The 20916-nt window shown below is 40.3% G+C and overlaps 1 protein-coding gene across 1 annotated transcript in view; it reads right to left on the minus strand.

Moving 5' to 3' along the window:
- The window catches only part of LOC309574118 (uncharacterized protein), a gene marked incomplete at both ends in the record, with an annotated part of 28668 nt that extends 14938 nt beyond the window's left edge, over nt 1-13730 (minus strand). Inside the window, 4 exon segments of the mRNA XM_082283471.1 lie at nt 10492-10688; nt 11422-11569; nt 12298-12568; nt 13013-13730. Coding sequence (XP_082139597.1) covers nt 10492-10688; nt 11422-11569; nt 12298-12568; nt 13013-13730 — 1334 coding nt within the window.
- Nucleotides 13731-20916: the final 7186 nt, after the last annotated feature.

Raw genomic sequence — 20916 nt, forward strand, 5'->3', positions numbered from 1 at the left:
TGTTTTGTTCTTGTTCGTGTAAGAATCTTGCCTGCATTTATTTTCCCATGAATATTTTTGTTAGCTCTGTTATCCCATGTGACAGAACCCACATGCTCATTTATACTGTAGATGGAGACTAATGTCAGGAACTTGTTACTTTAATGAGTCTTTAATAATTTGAGAAGTAAACATATCAATTTCAAACAATGATAATAGAAGATGCAGATGATGAATGGTATTGTCAATTTATCCTGGAGGAACGTAGATCTATGATTCACATGTCAGTCGAACATAACATAGCAGGAGTTCAGTTTCTGACTGCCATTAAAATCATTGCTTCAGGACAACAGATTTTGTATTTCATCATTATAAAATGTATTCAAGATTTTCTCTAATTTTCTTTTAACATTTATAATTGTAAAAAGCTGTTTCAGTTAGAGAAGTGCAGTGAGAAATACAGCTCAGGCATAAAGAGATTTGCAAAATGGTTGTGTTACCATCTTCATATTTCAAAGCCCTGAAAATAATATTTCATCATTAAAGCCTCAGGAAAGAAAGGAGATGATCCCATTTTGCTTCATTCATTAAACTCTCAAAAGTTTCCTTTCTATGTATTGTGTTTATTGATTCTGAGAAAAAGTAGAATTTATGTATTAAATACACAGTTTCCTGTGTTGTATGGAAAAATAACTTCTTAAACCAGAATGGCTGGGGACAGATTTCTTAAATCCATGTTTATGGACCAAACCAAAAATGTCTTAGTAATCAATCTGTACTTCATGGGTACATTTGGAAGATGTTTGAAAGAAATGTTAAGGTGTTAGATATATGCTGGCCAAGTCATGTTCTTATCCAGGAGCCCTGCTATTACTAAAAGAGTGTAATTTTAAAACTCCAACTTTGGAAACTCTAGTTATACTAGTGGAAAGTTTGTCCATGAAAAACTGTTACTGGTCCTAAGTAGTTATTTAATTTTTTTTTTTTTTTTATTAGTAATGATTGGCCTACAAGAGACTTTAAAAACAGCAATGTGAAATTCTTATATTAAGACATGCAAACACAGGCTCTGGATGCACTGAAATGTCTCTCAGTGATTTGCTTAATTTTTCTCAGCACACTTGCTAAAGAAACATAATTTTGCTCTTAGCTCTAATGCAAACACAGTTTGTGTGCAAAGTCGTTCTGGTCTGATGCATTGTATTTACACTTTCAAGAGACACAGTCATGTTGATTTTTGTCATTGATATTAAAGAAAACTTTTCTCTCCCTCTTCTCTCATGTTTTCACTTGGCTAGGACTGCTAGCATTGCTGAATTTTTGTGAGCAGTTACACAGTGGCTGTTCAATGAGCCGTGCCTAACAAAGGAATAAGGTTTAATTAGCCCAACTTAATCTGACAGTGTGCTGTTGGCACACTATCTGTTTGTACAGCTGACTAGTGATGCATGTATGCATATGAAATAAAGATCACTCCTTGAAATTTTTCTTTGCTTCTAGCATTGAGTAATTGAATTTCCAGTTGTCTTCTCCAACAGACTCTGCTTCCCTCTGTACAATTTAAAAACATGTCTCAGTTAAGAAAATTAATATATTCTTCAGTTTGAGTTTGATAAAAGGCTGTTTTCAAGCTACAAATTTCATATTCTTGTTTAATCACAGCAAAAGTTTGGATCACACAAGAAACCAAAATCTTTGCAGCCAAGCCCCTAAGCCTTAATATCTCCAACATGTAAAATTGCTTCAGGGTGCAAAAGCTCTGAGTACAGCACACAGGTCTGCACAGAGATAATAACGGATTAAAGTTTACAGAATCTTCCTTTATACATTAAAAATACGATTTATACTTTTGTTTTCAGTGTTGACGTTCATCATACCTTACATGGATTTTCAAACTCAAAACTCTGAGTCAAGGTTTCATCAGTTGGGCTTTTTTTGCTACAGCCAGTTTAACCTACAGCTGTAATCAATGATAACCACTGAGTAGTGAGAAGACAAGAACTGAATCTACATTCAGCAGCCCTGGCTAGTGCAGCCTCTGTGTGCTTCACAGCAAAATTCAGCAGGTCTCTGTGCAAGTCCTCTAAAGAAAGTGGGCAAATTTTATAGGAACAGAGGTTGGCCAGTAAAAGTGTAAAGGGAGGTTGCTGATGCAGTGGCTCCCTGGAGCAACTTCATGTGAGGAAACCCAGCCCAGGGACTGGAAACAGACCTGCCTAGTGGAGAGTAGGGAACTGGAAATGCCAGAAAGAGGCTGAAGTGAAAAATCAAAACATAAATCATATTTCTAAAACTGTCCCTCTATATGAAGTATTTTATTTTTCAGGAAAACAGAGTTCACAAGGTTGCCAGTGTGTTTTCCCCACAGGTTTTCTGCCTGTGCAACAGAATCTTAGAATCAAAATCTAAGTTGGAAGAAACCTCCAGAGACCACCTAATCCAGCCCTTTGCTCAAAACATCAGGTTTCTTGGGTACATGTCTTCAAGCACAGGTATTTTGCAACCTCTCTGGACCACGTCTTCCAGTACTTAAAATACCGCATGGTAAAAGCACGTTCCTTATTAGAATTTTCTACATTAAAACTGTTCTCTGATCTTCTCTTTGGTTTCTGCCAGCTCCAGCATCATGCATCTCTTTGTCATACTTCTGGGCTGTCATTTACAGAGGAGCCATTGCATTTGCTCAGCTGGGCCTTGCTTAGCATTAATTGAAAGAAAACTTCCATGGATTTTCTGCTTTTCCATTTCTCTCAGGGGAGGTCTTTGTGAAGCCAAATCCACATTCCTCATTTTTGCCCACAGAAATGAGATACAAGACTTAGGTCTCACTGGTCACTTCAGTGTTGCCAGACTCCATGAATACTGAAGTGTTTAGAGAGTCTGTTTTCCCCTTAAACTTCTCTTGACCTTTTGTCTTGGGGTGACTTTATGATGTGTATCCCATATCGCTGCCCTATGCCCAGAAATTAATTCCTGTGCCTTTCTATGCCTCTAAACTGAGCCTGAGAGGGGGAAGGAAAAACTGAGCTAAACTTTTTCAAAGGAGTTTGCAGCTTGTTCAAGGTCACATAGAGATAGGGACTTTTTTTTCCCAGCTGCAGCAGGGGAGCGAGGAAGCACCCGGCTGGCTGCTCCCAGGTGAGTTTCTGGCCAGTTGTTTCAGTTTCTTGTTCTCTGGAGAGAGACTGAGAGTTGAACTCTTTTCCTTCCCTGGAATTTCGGATTTTCTCCCTTTTCTACTGGACTGCTTCAATATCAGAGCACACTGGGAGGACTTTCCTCCGGGCACAGAGGGCCTGGCCCTGGCGAAGCCCCAGCTCTGAGGAGACCAAAGGGAGGACTCTAACACTTTCCCAGGTTTTTTCTCCACAGTGAGAGATTTTATTATTTAGCATTATTTTCCTTTTCCCATGTGTTTGTTAAATAAATAGTTTTTATCTCTTTCACTTTCCTTTGAGGAAAATTTATTTTTTTTCCCAAACCTGGTAGGGGAGGGGTGGTGACCTGCCTTCTCTCAGAGGATATATTTCTAAATTTGGCCAAACAGGCACACCTTTCATCATCTTCCCCCACCCAAATTCCACCTCCATCCAAAGCACACGTCACATCCAACTGGAGTGCTCCAAAGCAGACATGTCACATCCAACTGGAGTGCCTTAGAAAGAAAATGGAGCTGGGTTTCTTGGGGGATCAAGGGAAGAATATTTTAAGAATCAGTATCAGTAAGAAGGAAACTAGATAAACATAGATTTTGCTTTTAAATATAGAAATAGAAGATATATCTGACTGTTCTTACTGCCTCTGAAATAGCTGGCTCTTTTAATTTTGCTGTGTTGAATTAAATTAAGATTTATATCTGTGGTGCCTTCATCTTCTTTTCAAGAAACAAGAACTAAAACTCTGTGTGTTTATACCAGCTGTGTTTTTTGACTCCTCTTTTTCTTTATTTCTTTTTAGTAAAGAAACTGAATTATTTTTTAAAGAACCCCCATGTTTTACTATCCAAAAATTGGCCAAAAATTGAGTCATCTCAGATTGGAATAGGTCTCAGTTTCATTTATGAATACATAGCACTGTATTAAAGACTGGGTTTTACCCCTACCCTACCAGATGAACAAAAATCAAAAAGAGAGAGGGACCCATCACCTCACTAAGCTTGGCAGGGAGCAGTCCTTGAGCAGATAATGGTGTGGAAATTGCTGGCAGTTAGAACAGATATAAATGTCTCAGGAAAGAAACTGTTGCAATGCTCTGCAAATGCTACCTGGCTTGGTATAGGGAGAGCCCCTTGTACTCCCAGAAAAAGGAAGAAGAAGCAAGTAGTGCTTGTATCATATCAGCTGCCAGCTCCTGCGTATGAGCTTGCCTTGAGGAAGCAGTTCAGGAAGCTAGTGCCAAAGGCTCAAGGACCTGTGGGAGTCAAAAGCCTAAAGCCTTATGTATGCTCTGAAGTACATAGAAGACTATGCAAATGAAGGTGTCACAAAATGACACAGGAGTGAAAAGTTAACATGAGGGCAGAATCTTTATTCTGGGTGTTTCCAAGTTTTAAAGTCTTAAAGGCCCTGTGTGGCCAGCATATGACATCCGGGCAAACTCTGAACTCCAAGCAAGGGAGAAGCAGCAGTGCAGTTGCACTTGCCTGGGTCTGAGCCTGTGACTGAACATCTAACTGACAGAGGGGAAAAGTTTAGTGTTAAATCTTCTCTCCTACAATCATTTCCTTTTTTCTCTTTCCATTGGCATCACTTTCTGGCTTATTTATGCCAAAAACTGCAAATTAAGTTACAGTCAAGCCTTAGAAGGACTCAAAGTCTACATTGCATGACGGTCTGCCCAGGCAGAGGAGCTAATTAGCCCCAGTGCACTGTCAGGCTGCTCTTGCTTTCCTCCTTTCCTGTGTCATGGCGGCTGCAAGAGGCACCTCAGCTTAAGCCACTGCCTCTCACAGCAAAATGTGGCTGTCTTGGTAAATCCCTTCTTCCTCACACCTACTCCCCATGGACATCTGCCTTTTATTTGGGAAAGAACAGTGCTCTTCAAGACATACCATGTTTCTTCACAGAACCTCCAAGAATATTTCTATTTTCTCACCATTTCACAAGAGTAGCTATTTCCCCAGTCCTTCCTTTGCAGATAGGTAGGTGATGCCTTTTAGCATCACTATCAAACCCACCAGTTAAGAAACTGTACCATGAGTAACAGGCAACATCAGCTCTAATACAAGTCTTAGCTCATATTCACACCACTTGCAAAATTCCCCCTTAGCAAGGTGTCCTCTCTGCCCTTTCTTCTATTGCTTGCACTTCACACAGCATAAGGCAACTGAATGAAAATGTAAAAACAATCTTGGAGGCTGTAAATAATCTTCTGAGGAAGACTACTTCCTTTTCATCTTTTTTCCAATGCAGGCAGCTAGTGGTTCAGGTTCTTTTAAAGGTATTGTGATAGAAGTCCAAGATGTGCTTGTCAATTAACACATAACAAACATTTGTCCATTTAAACTGGAGAAATCTCATAAGCACTGTCAAAGTCAGCTACTCAGAGTGAATGAGAAATCCAAAGAATGGGTTGGAAAGAAAACAGCCTCAGCTAGAGCATGCTTTGCATACAGAACCACCCACCTCTGATCGATTTGTAAACCTATTTCTTTCCCGGCCCTGTTTCCCATATGAAATAGCAAAAATGACCAAACCATGTTGTATTTGAAGAAGAGAAATACAACTCTTTTCCAGGCCTTTGCAGGAGCAAAATAACCACAGATATTTTTTGTCTCCTGGCCAAATGACAGAGCACAAGCCAGGAATCTAATATATAGAAGAATTACTGAGTTAATATTACGGCTTTCAATTAAGAAGGCTTGGAAACATTTGAGTGAAAAGCATTCATTTGTTTTGTTCTGATTTTCAGCTTTTGCAGTCTCCTAGTAGCCAGTGCTACAATTAAATATGCCCCATTCCAGAGGCCTGCTTCTGGAAGAGAAGAGACTATCTAGCTTTGTTTCAGCTCCTCTAATACTTCAAGCCTATTAACTATCTCTTGGAATTCATCTACCTGCCACAACAGGTCACCAACCTGTGCATACTTTGTGCAGGTACCAGCCTTTTCTCCAATGGAAGTGTCTGGGCATCCATTGCAAGTTACCGTCTGTACTGACATCTCCCTCCTTACCAGTCCCATCTGGGTGGAAGCACCCGGCTTCTCAGGGACTGTCTCAGTAGATACACTGATTTTAGCCCACCTTTACAGCAGAGACCTAGAGCTCTTAGCACTTACCTGAGCTGTGGACCTCCTTGCAGACTGCAGTGCCCTCCCTGCATGCCCTACCCACACCAAATCCTGCGCTGCATCTGATGTGACACGCCCTGGTTACGCACTCACAGAGCCATTTAAATCTCCTGCAGATGGCCCAGCCACGTCCCCTCCTCATCAGATTGGCTCACAGGAGCTTACAGGTCCTGGCAGGCCCTCAGCTGCTGCTCAGGTGTCCCTGAGCACAGGTGATTCTGCTGCTGGTAACTCATTCTGATATGCCAGGAGTATGCATGGGGCATTTGAGGTTACCAATGCTCTTTGAAGGTTGCAGGAGAGCACTGCCTTAAGGAATACATCTCTCACATGGATTTCCTGAGCCTAGAGATTACTGTGATTAGCAGGTGACAGATGCTGGCTATGAGGATGTTGGCCATGGCACCTTCATAGCTGCCAAGTTCCTGGTGGTAATAGAAGCCATGTTTTCAGCCCTGATTAATCACAAAGTTAGTTAAAAGGTGAGGAATTCACATAGTATTGCCCAGGAATATCTGTTAATTACTAACTGTGTGGCAATTGCTAGACTATTAGAAAACAAAATTAAAGACGTGACATCATAGAATCATAGAATGGTCTGGGTGAGAAGGGACCTTGAAGATCATCTGGTTCCAAGTCCATGCCATGGGCAGGGACACCTTCCACTACACCAGGTTTTCTCGGGGCCCCATCCAGCCAGGTCATTGACACTACCAGGGATGGGGCATCCACAACTTCTCTGGGCAACCTGTTTCAGTGCCTCACCACCCTCACAGTAAAAAATTCCATCTTAATACTAATCTAACCTACTCTGTTTCCATTTGAAGTCACTCCCCCTTGTCCTGCTACTCCAGGCCTTGGTAAAAAGTCCCTCTCCATATTTCCTGGAGGATCTCTTCAGGTACTGCAAGGCTGCAATTAGGTCACCCCAAAGCCTTCTTTTCTCCAGGCTGAACAATTCCAATTCTCTCAGCATTTCTTCATAGGAGAGGTGTTCCATCCTTATTTTGTGCATATAACAGAGTATTAGTAGGCCTTTCCAGCAGAATATGTAATTTGTCTTCAGCCCATGACATTTAAGGCTGTTGCTTCTGTCATGTGCTTTTAGCTTCTTCCTAGCAGGTGCTGTACAGCACTGGGAACAATGACAGACCTGTGCACTGGCACTAACCACTGCCTGTTGGAAATGTTATTTTCTTTTATACCTCAAGCACACTATTTCTCTCTCTGCCCCCACAACAATACAAACTTTCCTGCTTTTGCTTGTTCCTTCTTAAATGGTCTTTAACACTGCTCAAAATTGCCTCTGGTTTTCTTCCAGTGTCTGTTAACTTCACATAATTTGTAGATAACAGTTCAATCTATCTCCATCTTGGGTTAGCCTGGGTTTCTGAGCTCCTCATTTATGTTTTTAGTCTTTGTTTCACTTCTAGTTCCTAAATATGACAACAAACACAGCTTACTGCTATTTCCACACTGCTTGTTCTCCTTTTCTCCTTATTTCAGGGAGTTGCTCAGTGTGTGCTGCTCCGAAGTTTCTGCCATGTTGGCAATTCTTCTTCTGTGGCTTTTAACCTACGGCAGAAGACTGCTTTCAGCCTTTACAGAGACTGCTTTCAGCCATACCATCCTAGATTTCCCTCAGGGTTCGCACAGGCAGTGCCGAGGCTGCAGCTCGAGCGTGCACATGGTTGCATGCACTCCCACATCACATGTGTGTGTAGACACCAGTGCAGGCTGCATTAGAAGATGTCCTTTGCAATTTGTCCCTCATGTGGTTCATCTTACCAGCTCCATCCTCCAGCAATGTCCCTGCCCTGAAGCGGCCCATCACACACAGTACTTGCATGCAGCAGCAACTCTCTACTAGATAGGATGAAAGTCATTCCTTGGTTACACTGAGGTTTCTTGGTCACAAAACTCAGTCAGAGAGCCAACCAAGAAACAAAAAATCCATGAAAGGAGAAGCAAAACAGCAGACCGAAACAAGAAACACTGTCTTCAGCAAACCACGACAGCAGTGGGTTTGTGACAACCTTAATGCTGACAGTTTTGGGGGGGGGGTGTGTGTGTGTGTGTGTGTGTGTGCAATACTTCTGTACTTGTTATTTACTACTCAAATTTGCTGCACATTTGCAGTGAGGAGCATGCTCTGTTTTTTGCCAAAATAGAAAGAAAATCAAGGCAAGACATGTATGGTTCCTATACCCTAGGCATACTGTTCCTTACCATGACATTTTCTGGTCATACTGTTCTTAAATCAGCTTTAGTTCTGTCTATCCAGTTTCCAACGAGTTAAGCAGCAAGGTTACTTTCAAAGTGAGATGTGGTTGGCAAAATAGAATTTAGGTATTTTTTTCCTACTAACAAACAGAGACTATTGATCTGAGGTCCATGAGGAACAACAAACAGTCTCTTGATATTTGCCAACAGAGTTATTTGTCATTGCAAAGCTGGACTTTGACAATGCATCCTGTGTTAGCCCTGAGATTTGGCAAGAACTTTTAAATGATTTTCTGTAGAATGAATTTACCTGTATAACACCAAGACTAAGTTCTTATATGTTTAGAGGCATGAAGCCAACTACTTGTTACTAAACAGGGAGCATACTAAATAGTTATAAGTAAGGAACTTTTGTCATTGGTTTATGTGATTTTGAGGAGGACTTTGAAAGCGAATATCAACTGTTACCTGTCTGAAGATAGACATGGAATGCTTTTACTATTCCTTATTGGTATTCTTATGCTACAATTTACTCATATTGATAACATTGATTTAATGTAAAAGAAAATAAAGGTCCCCAAACCAAAAAAAGAATAGTGTTTTAAAAATATTCACCACAGTTTTTAAGTTATATTTTTCACAGACATATTAAGAAACTAAGGTCTAAAACACTGCCATTTATATTTTTTTCCAACCAGTTTGAGATACTCTGTAAGAAAATATTTAATCAGTCTATAGTTTACATGCTTTCATTGCTTTTCTGTATTTTAATAAGATGTGCTAGGGATGTTGATTTAAAAACTAAAGAAAAAATAATAAAATAATTTAAACATTTACTGCTTTGTGTTTCTTTCCTTTCATAACCATGCAGCTATCTAGTGTAGTTGGATTCCAGAAACCTTAAGAAAAAGTACAAATATCAATTCCCAGTCAGTTTTTACTCTATAGATATAGAGTAAAATCTATAGCAATAATCCACTGTTAACATTTAGAACAGTGACTTCTGAAATATTTTCTGCATTTTTATGCATGTTTATGTTAGCTTAAATCAAGTTAACAGTACCTAGGAAAGCTCTGCTCTTCCTACTGAGGAAATACAAACTTTCTGGAGTTACAATTCTCATTCCTCCTTTTTTCTACCTCAGTCTGTCAAGTCTAGCTGGAAAGTGAATACTGAAGGTGACACCAATCGAAAGAAGAAATGACAGTGACAACAAATCCATGAAAAGGAAACTGGTGGTATGTCCTGGACTACTCCATCAGGCTTTTGCCTGAAGGCGTTAGCAACGATAGTTATATTAGTAGGATAAAACAGAAGTCTTTTTTCTGCTATGGATTCCTTCCATAGTAGAATTAACATTATCTATAAAGTAAAAGCAGCCTTCTTGTCTCCATGGGGAGGGCTTCCACTGAGGAGGAGTCAGAGGAAGGCAAAGTAAAACAGCTGTACTCATCAGCCATTTACACTGGTGTCTCCTCCAGCATCCCAGTCACTGATCCTGCAGTGTCATGCCATACTTGGTTACAAAACCTAAAGAAATTAATGAAAATTCATTCCAATATTAAAGAAAACTGAATCTAAGAGTGGTCATCAAGGGTTGGTGGATTAAACAAACAGGACTTACAACCTGCACCTCCTTTTTCCTGTTTCTCCTTTCACATGCACACCCTGTGACTGTACAGCAATACCAACATCAACTGGAGATTTTGGACCAACTGAGTACCCCACAGGAGCACATCAGAAAGGGCTTCTTACAAAACTGGTGAAAAATGACTTGTGTTTCATTAACACTACATACTATATTCAGGTGTAGGTTGTGGAAATCCTAGTAACTTTTGGACAAGGAAAAATAGTTATTGTGTTTTAAGGGGTTAATAATGTTTCTAAGGATAATGGTTGAAAGATGAGCACTAGCACAGAGGGGTATGCATACTTAAGTGTTTCACTGAATCACAGGAATTTAGCCAGTGGTATGCGTAAGTCTCGTCAATCAGTCATTTTTCCGAGGGTTTACAATCTTCCCAATGAAGAGGACACTGCGGGTGAATTTATCCAGAATTATCAGGAGAAAGGGTCTGTTGAATCTGACTCGAGGCGGGCGAGGAAAATCCCCAGATCTCCAGGTAACCTCCTTCACTGTGGCCCCGGCCGCCTCAGTGCCATTCTCATGAACATTCAACATGGCTCTGTGGACCACCTGCAAAGAACAAAGCAAAACAGCCTCCAGCTGGCAATCCAGCAAGAAGAGAGCAGCCTGCCACCCTCTTCACTTTGTCCAGCTAAAGGGAGCCCTGCCTGGAGCAAGACCGAGCAGCAGCAGCTTCTGGGAAGGTCATCACCAGTTGCTCCCATTCCCACCGCAGCACCAACAGCCATCACACCACTCAAGCCATCCTCCTTCACTTCTTGTGCAGAGAGTAACCCTCAAACTGCAGGCAGCCAAAGAGCACTCAAGATGACTGATGACAAGAACCTTTGGAAGCAAAGAAACCTGGTAATTTAGCCTAGACTCAATTTTGTCTTTGGCAGCTTCATGTATTATTGTGAATTTACCCTGTCATCTAGCTGAAAAAAATAACTTTTTGAGAACACTAGAAGGGCAGGAATAACAGCCTTTTTACCTCTGTAGGAGGAATTAGAGGAAATTTTACCAAAGCTAATGCACTACATTTAGATAATTTTGTTTAGTAGCCAAAAGAACATTTAATTATATGTATGTCTTCCTCATCCTTCAACCATGTCTTTCTAACCCCTTGTAAGCACATTTGGCTTCAGGTTTATGAAAGACAGGGCTTCCTTCGCCTTCATACTGGCAGCTATTGATGATTGAGTGATGCTTCAGAGAGACTGGGATAAGGTTTTCATGGGATATTAATGTCAGGTTCCTGGGAACAGGCAAATCCTGTGATTGCTTTCACATGCTGACTTACTTTTGAAACCGTCAGTCCAGGCTCCTCAGTAATCCCCGACAAATCAGCTTGTTCAGTAAACAGATCGACCATACCCATTTGTTTGATTATCTTTTTCACATCATAGGTACCAGAAATAGAAAATTTTGGAATGTGCAGGTGTATTTTTCTGTAACAAAACACAAATAGGGACAAATCATCATCTAGGCAACACTCCTCAATGGCTTCAGTATATTGACACTTGACATTTGTTTTTCTAAATGTTTATAGTCTTCTCTTAGGGTTCAGATAACATTTCTGATCAGGTTAGCTACTTAATGTGTAGGGTTGGAGCAGAAGAAGTCTGTGTTAGCCCCTGCCTCTGCAGTGGGTTTCAAGGAATGGGGTGGAAGACACAGCTATACCAACTGAGGGGCAAACAAAGCTACTACTGCCAGGTAGGAGGGCTTTTTCAAAAGATTGTAGCTAGCTGACCTAAGGCTGTTCAAATACAGACCAGGGTCTAGGCTACCACAGAAATAGCTGCAGTAATGGTGAATGAATCCACTTTTACAAGGAATGCCCTCAACACCCTAGCACCCAACAGCTACTCCATTGTAGTTTCCCAATGATTGTATGACACAATGATCTGTTGACTTCTTCATGGTGCTAAGTAATTTTTGGTTGAACCATGAACTTAACCTAAGATGAATCCCAAGTTCAATTACCTATTTGTTCACTAGCCGTAGCTCTTTTTCATTTTCATTTTCTAACTAAGGAAAGAGAAGTCCAGCACAGAGGAACCATTAAGCGTATAGAGTTCAGTCAAATAACCTGTCTTCCAGTGTTTTGTCTTGGTGACATAAACACTATTAATCTGTAACATGGTCACCTCTCACCTTAGCAAAAAAAGCTTACCTGTCTTGGAGGGACTTTTCCCATTTAGTTACAGTCCTTTTCAAAAGGGCATCTTCCACCTGCTTCATCTTCCCTTCATCAGGCAAAACAAATAATGCCACAACATCTCCATTGTAAGGTATCTGAACCAGCCAACAGGACAGCTCTTCATCAAAGTAATTTCTGTAGTACCCTTTTCGATACATCATGTCAACTTGTAAAGATGTTTTCTGATCCACAAAAAAATCCTCCTGTTTTGTCTGTGATGTACTGAAGGGTTTCTCCCAATGGGCTTATGACAAAAAGAAAATGTATTCAGTGGAATATAAAGAGGAATGGTCACAGTGAATATAACAGGACCTAGTCCCACAGCCTTCCTTTCATTAGGGCAAGTATCTTTTTCATGTTACTGCATCCTCAGGTGCTACAACATTGTATCTTTTTTTTAGGTGCTTAAAGACAGTTACAGACAGACAATACTGAAAACACTATCTTTCACTAGACATGAGTCTATGATCACATGAAAGAACTTACCAAATTCACAAAGATATTTGTTTTAAAATTCCATTAAACCAGGTGAGGACGTATTTTTACTGGCAACAAATACATGGGTTTATAGCAACACCTTCCAGATACTGAACATGATTTCCTCCCTTTAAAATATTTAAACTACATTTTTTTTCTCTTTTCGTTCTCTGTAATAAGCATTAGCTTTGCACTCCTTGATATATCTTACCTTTAAAGAAGACATAGTTAACAAGGACCATTGCAGTCAGAGGATCAAGATTTTCCACCAGCTTAACAATTTTCCCATTTGTCTTTTCCTCAATATAACTATTGATCTGATTCTCAGCGCCAACAGAGTTGTTAAAGTCAGTAGAAAAGACTTCAGATTCATAAAAGCTTTTGACATCATCCAAGAACGTCTGTAGTGGTTTTAGTGTCTCTTCTATAAAAAGGGCATTGCCCAGGCTCAGATGGAATTCACTGTCTGAACGGTTCAGCATGTGGAGGAGTTGGCAAAAACCTTCATGTATTTCCTGCTCCTGAGTCTTTTTCAGGTTAAAGGCAAGCCCTTCCAGAATCTGTGTCAGTGTCACAGCCTTGGCACCAAGTGCCAGCATTGCAAAGGAAGCAGAGATGCTTATGGGTGAAAAGAAAATATTTTTGTCCGTTGCTTCAGATGCGACCAGCTTGTAAAAGGAAAATGCAAAGTCAGCATTGCTGAAAACTAGTTTGACAAAAGTTTTGTTCTTATGTGGAGAAGCTCCTTCCCACTGAGAACTATGTCCTGGATAATATGTCCCTTTAGCATCATCCTGCTTATTACGATAGCGGGGATGCTGATGACACAGGGCAACAGTATCCAAACCAACCAACAATAAACACAAGGAGATAGTGGGCTTCATTTTCCTTTCAGCTGTTTCTGGAAAAGAAAGAGACATACAGAACATGTCATGGAAACTAATTTGTTCATACTGTGTCCTCCAGTAAAGCAAAATGATGAGCTCAGAAAACACCTATTCTCCAAAATCCCACACAATTATAATTCACATTTCTGATGCATGTCAGTGTTTCCTGGAAAGGATATGCCTCCTGAGTCACTATTTATACATATATAGTCTAGCTCCCTTTCAAAAGAGGTAATTTTAAACTTTTAATAGTGTATTAAATTTAATATTAGCATATTCTTTTAAAATTTGTAAATCTCTGGAAGCTTATGATCTTTTCCCCAGAGTAATTGACATGAGTTGGTTTTGTACTCGGTACTGCAGGATGGTTACTCTGTTAGCCTTCCTCAACTCATCAAATATTTAGAGAATTTAATCTGTATTAAACAAAAATGTGATTATAAACATAGATCATACTATCTAGAACCAAAATTACAAAATACTCTTACAGTTTCTTCAAAGATGAAAGACTAGATCACTAGTCTTTTTAGTAAAAAAGTCTATAGGCATTTCTTTTGTTTCCAAACCAAATTTTTACTTAATTATGTGAAGTATCTTCTTTACTATCAGTCCTTTCTGGCTTTTGAAATGTATTGACTTTTTTCATAACAGGTATATTTAATTTTTCCTATGTACAAAGGCACCACTCCCAGGAAACAACATAACCCCCCAAAATGAAGTGTCCAAATGATCCAAAGGAAAACTGAAAGGGTACTTACAGTTCTACAGTCTGGTCTTGTCTGCTCCTTCTTCTCTTCAGTACCATTAAACAGAGTTAAGCAGATCACCCTGTTAATCATTAATTAGTTCAAATAAAAATTGACAGTGAGGATGCACAACAAGCAGTTACGATGTCAGATATTTTGGACAATTTGTTGAACCCAGACAAACACTAACAGTGCTGGGTGATGGGGGCAAGAAGGAATGGAGCAGAGACTGTATCTCCTGTTGCTTCCATGCTTGTGGATTGACAGGAGAAACCTGCTGCTGTGTATGTCTGGCAAGAGAGCCACAGCCATACCCTTCATGTCCAGAGCTGAAAGCTGTGACTGGGTGTGAGGGCCATCCCTTGCCTGGGTCTGTCTGAGCCAGCACCACTCATGGTGGACCACAGCGTCCCTGCCAGAATGTCCTCTTAGCTTCCTTCTGGAGCCATAACCTCTCTTGCAGGATTTCAAAACAGGGTTTGGATTTAGAAAGTCCTTCTGCCTTACTGTATACTTCAGTCACAACCTTCGACACCATGTTCTATGGTTTTGGGAATTTTCTTATGCAGAGCAGACTGTGTGTGATTGGTGAACAGTCTCTAAGTTTCTTAGGAGAATACCACGTGACATTACCACTCTAGAGAGACACTTACAATCTATACAGTTATTCACTCATTGCTGTTGGCCATCACCTGTGACTGAGTATTTGGGGAACTGGGGAAGAGTTTTCACCTGGCTATAGAACAAACCCACCACTGCCAAGAAGCAACACTGACTGCAAAGAGAAACATGTAGTCAGTGAATATCTTGTTTCCTCAGGTTAATCTTCTGTATCATATGCAACTGGAATGGACACCAGAAGGACACAGAACTGGCTGCCAATTCACCTTTCATCCAGTGCTAAAGGAGACATGCTGGCATCACTGGATGACGTTCAGGGTTGAATATAAACAAATCACTAAAAGAGAAACTAAGGCAGAAAATGAACTTTTTTTGACAGATCTGGTTGCCAACATGTCCCTCTCTACAAGCTCCCAAGCATTTGATTTCTGAGCATGAGCCCCAGACTATATCAGATATTGAAATACCCCACACGAGGTGTTCAACATCTCTGAATGAGAGCACTGGTGGGGAGATGAGCTTAGGAAGTTGAAGGCAATGCTGGAAAGGGAACTGTACTTTCTTCCCCTCAATCTCAAATCAAGGCTTTTGTCCTGTAGCTGTTTTATATGGCTGCATAGTCAAGCAACCAAACAGGACAAGGCATACCTTCTTCATTTTGAATTCAGCAGTGCTAATCTTTTTGCACACTAACCTAGGGGTTGGAATACCTAATTACTTAATCTGGATACAAGACCCTCAAACCATTCTACTTGAGACCATCAGACCCAAGTCATCCACTTGGCTCATATTCAGGCTGCAAGAGGTTGACAAGAAAGTGAGGCGAAAGGCAATTCACAGCTTTCCTTCTGAGGATCTTCTGCTTAAAGATCAAATAAAATATAAAACTACTTCTGTGATGTGTAGATAATTGTGTGTTTAACTGAATGTGTTTTCACCTATCTGTGAAAGACACATATGTAAATACACACATCTCTAAGTATTCATAGTAGTGGAAAAAGATCATCTAGTAAGTGTGATGTGTTAATGTAATAATACATGCACAAGTCTGGCAGACAGGAAACTTGGGTTGCCCTCTGAGAACAATTCAAATAGAAGAAGAAACAAAGGCCCTAGGAATTGTTTTTGAAAATGATAACTGATTGAAGAAGATGTGGAATTGTCGTTAATTTTAGTCATTTGAGCAGTGTGTGAGTAGTTCCACTAAAGAGAATCATTACCTTTGTTAAATCAGAACCTGTGGCAATAATAATTTATATGTAATGATTTGAACTAAAAAAAAAAAACCAAGAAATGCTATCTCAAATTACTTGTGATATTTTGATAACACAACAATAACCTCAAAACATTTTTAAGAGCTTTGAAGAATTGCACATTTGGTAGATTTTATATGCAATTGTTTTAAACTTTTTTTTTTCTAAAACCTAGTAAAAATGAGGGTGTTCTTTTCCATCCTGATATGAAGTAATATAAAGGGGTATATACTTTTCTGATGACAGATTCTCTGAGAGAGTTAATGTCTCTCAGCCTATTTACAGCCTAATCAACTTATTTCATCGTCTTACTTTTAATATACTATTTTATCATTTAATTGACATCTGAAAGTGATTCTCAGGTTTAAAATATTTTTACATCACTTAATATTAGAATGGAAAAAAAATTTGAATTGCACTTGGTTCCTCATGCATGGAGAGCACTTTCTGGGGAGAGTGCCAATGCAGTGGAAGTACACAACACGTTGCTTCCTGGAGCCCAAAACAGGGAGTCTGTCCATCTCACTGGGTAAACACAGGTCTTTTCCAACCTTTCCTATTGTATTAGCTCAATTTTCCCTCAATAGGAAAAGCCTGAGGGAGGCAGTGTAAGAGATGGTTGAGAGGTCAAGGACTTTTCTTTATTGTGTCTTGTCTTTATCCCATTAGGGTTGGGCCTAAACAGTCTCCACAGAAAGTGCTCTCAGCCCAGGTCTGTCATTCAGGGGAACACCAGTATGAGATACATGAGGAACAAACACAAGTTGCTTCACCCTTCATCATCCACAGAGCATTTGAAATGCAAAACTTAATCCCTTCTTCCTTGTGTCAAAAAAAGCATTTACAAAGAAAGATGAACATGCTGTGGAGGAACCCCCTTGCTCTTCCCTGTAAGTTCCCATTCCAAACTCTTCCCCATTCCCCATCTGCCTCCAAACAAGTGCCCTACATTTGCACCTTGGTCCTGCCTTTCCTTGGTCCACCAGCGATCTGGGTTCCCTGAAAGAGGGGTTGCTTAGCAGGGGTTACTCTTGAGGAATATATAACAGACACAGCATGAAATAGAAAAGTAATGTATCTACACAGGATGTTCATGGTTTATAGGCTGCATTGGGGATAAAGATACATCTTTTGACAAAAAGCCATACCGATCATCTGGAATTTGTGTCAGGAACACATGAGGAACAAGTAGCGTGCTGGTACACCTTTGGAATTGCAGCATCACCCTGAAATGTGCCACTCCACATACACTGTCTGTGTGTGCAGAACCATTGCATTTTACTGGCGAGGAACCTGGCTCCCATGTGCTTTGTGTGATGGTCTGTTGTCCTGGCACCAGATGTGGTAATAGAACACAATCTCCCTTTTGCCCAGTCTCTGACACAAATCAGTTTTGCCTTCTTTATGCTCTCTAAGTTGTCTCTTTTCAAGGCTGAAAATCTTTTGCCTCCAACAGGAGCTGTTCCAGACCTTTGATTAACCTGACCATTTCTTCTGAAGATGTAATAGTTCTCATTTATCCTTCTGTTATTATAGGGCCATGTGTGGATGGCCCAGAGATTTAGATGATTTGCTATACAATTAGCTCTTTTATCTTTCCCAGTAATTCCTAATATTCAATTTCTAATATTTAATTTGCCTCCTCCCCCACCACTACTGAGCTGATCTGTATATGCAATACCCACCAGAACACCAAAACATCAATCCTATGTGACAGCAGTCAGTTCAAGTGCAGCATTTCACCAAACCTGCAGCTAAAACTTAGCAAGAAAATCAGAGTCCATATCAACACAATAACAACCCAGAAAGCTGCTGTTCTTTTGGGTTTGAAAACGAGACAGAATTTGTCATGTCCATTCCATTATTTTACCAGGAGATGGTGGCACAGGGCTCCTTTTCCCATAATCCCCAGAACTCAGGGCTCCGCACATAACAGTTCTACTTGCAGAAAGCAGTATAGAAGAATCACACTGAAAGGTTGGCTTCTTGCAAGGATCTCAGTCATAGCTGGTATACTGAAATAGTAACATTTTACTAGTAGACTTTGCCCTGTGGACCTTTTTGTCTTGGTGTAAAAGAGCCCCTCTTATGCAAACAACTTTTAGAGTGACAAGTTCACCAGAGAATAAAAGTTCTTATTTTGAAATGAAGTTGTCTACCCAGAGAAACCTCTTGGTATGAAATTAAACTTAAATTGGTGTCTTACATTCTTTATTTTTGTGTTGCAAATATGGCCTTAATCAAGCACTAAGAAAATCCCTTATGTAGATATTTTGGAATTACACTTGAAGTTTTTTGCTTCCAAAGCCAGATAGAAAGCATTAGGGCTAAACTTTGCAAAGTGTTATCATTTATTATTGTACAACAAATTATTATTGTTGGCCTCAGTGAAGAACCAGAAGGAAGATCAACTAGCTGAATGAATATGTTCAATAAAATGAAATTCATTATACGATTCTATTGCTCACATCTCTTTTCTTAAACAAGTCTTTGAGACTCTAAGATTTTAGAATTTTGGGGATTCTGACAGATCACTGAGGTGGTTTACTGCAGCAACTCCCTTCCCATTTTCAAGGGAGGCAAAATAAGACACTATGTGGTTGCCCTTAGCCTCTGCAGATCACAGCATGGCAGGTCAGCACAGTTCCATTTCTGTCAATGACTTACATTAACATGCCTTCACAGGACACTTTAGGATCTAGGATGTACGTACACAGGCGTTCTGTCATGGTTGCTGCACCATCGTTCCCAACATGCCAATCTAGGAGTGTACAGAAGTGCTGGAGCGTATTTGCTTCTATGTGATGCCTCTTCTCAGTCACTTTTGGTACCACTGTGAATATGTCAGGGCTATGACACACAGCACAATCACAGGCATGGGCACGAGGTGGTAACCTTTGTCTGAGCCACTGATGTTGTGGTGAACCATGACCAACCCCAGGGCCAGCCGGATCAAGTGTACCAAAAGGTCCATTGGTTTGATGCTTCTGCAGCCCAAAAGCCTTGAGCATTCAAAAGGCCATGAAAAATGTATAAATCTGTGCCTCACCATTGGCCGCAGTCCTCCCCTCCCCTTATTTCTCATATGTGGTTGTATTTCCAGAGAGTTCTATGTTCTTTGGTTGTTAGTTGGTCCCTGTTATTCCTCCCCACCTACCCCTTCTCCCATTTGCTGTAATTCCTTCTCCCTGCCTGAATAACACCCCCTGGCTGATGTTCCATTGGTTACTGTGTGTTTTCCATGCCCTGATCGTGGGAGTAAATGACTCCCTGCAAGCCACGTGGCTTCAGCTGCTCTCTGTGGATTTTTCCCTGCAGTAAACCCCTTCCTCCACGAAGGAGTCCCTCTGCTTTTTTCCTACCTCTTTGCACGCCTTCAACACCGGTGGGCAAGGTGAACCCGAGCAGGTGCTTCGCCGGCCCTCCCCCGCCATGGTCGGTCTCCGTCCGTCCTTGCTCAAGGCAGGCAGAAGATTGCTCGGTGCCCGGGACATCGTGCTAGCCCGCATGAGACCGTAGCACACTGAGACACGAAATGTCTTCAAATTTCACCTGTAAGATTTACCCAAGACTCACAGCCCTCACTTGAAAGATAGAGGAACAGAAAATAGATTCTAGTAACAGTCCCTTGAATATGTAAGTTATGGTATGGCTTTTTTGATGGCTAGAGAATCTGCATTTGTGAGAGCGCAAACCTAACAGCATTCATACACCTTTTAGGACCTATTGCATCTTTCATATCCTCTCTGCACAGATATCTTCTCCTGCTCTCATGTTCTTTCCTGGCTGCAACCATTATATGGTGACTATAACACTTAGGTTGGACTCGATAATCTTGGAGGTCTTTTCCATCCTTAATGATTCTATGATTCTGTGATCTTGTTTTATGTTGTTTTTTTCCTTCCAAACTTTTTTTTCATCAGAGCATCTTCCATGTGCTCTGCTTGTCCTATGTGAAACACAGTAAACAATATAGTCACTTTCCCTTATATTTGCCCAATACAGACAAAGTCTTCTTCAGACCTTCCATATGAGAATCATATTGTTGTTAACAGTTTTCCAACAATAAAGAATACATTATTGTTTAGTAAAGTAATAAATTATAAGAATTTTTATCCATATGGCTTATGGAAAAGAAACTGAATGCAATAAAAAATAAGAGAAATAAAGACTAATTTGTATAAATAAGGTTCATTCACTTGCAATAAATTTGTCTCCAGCAGCAGGACTGAACTGAAAAGGTACTTTCATCTTTGAAATTCTTTTTTGCAGGAAACCAGCAAAGTAATTTGCAGCAACATCAGTGTTGAGCTGAGTTTGTGTAACCAGGGTGTTAATCATAATCAAGGACATCTACGTGAAATGGATGAATCATAGTTTTCTTTAAAACTGTTAGTCTTAGGAAAGTTAAAACAGTTAGTGTTGGTAGAGGAAAGTACAATTACCAAATTGTTTAAAAATGGATTCACTTTTATACCTGGGACTGGGAACTTAATGAAGGATATTTCCAGGTCAGTCTTTTGTGGCTAAGAGTTTAAAGAGAATGAATGATATCATACATATGCTGTGTTTACATCTAATGAAAGCAGCCCCATGTGGGTAAGGGCA

The sequence above is a fragment of the Coloeus monedula genome (assembly GCF_965178545.1).
Source record: "Coloeus monedula genome assembly, chromosome: 6".
In the NCBI taxonomy this organism is placed as follows: Eukaryota; Metazoa; Chordata; class Aves; order Passeriformes; family Corvidae; genus Coloeus; species Coloeus monedula.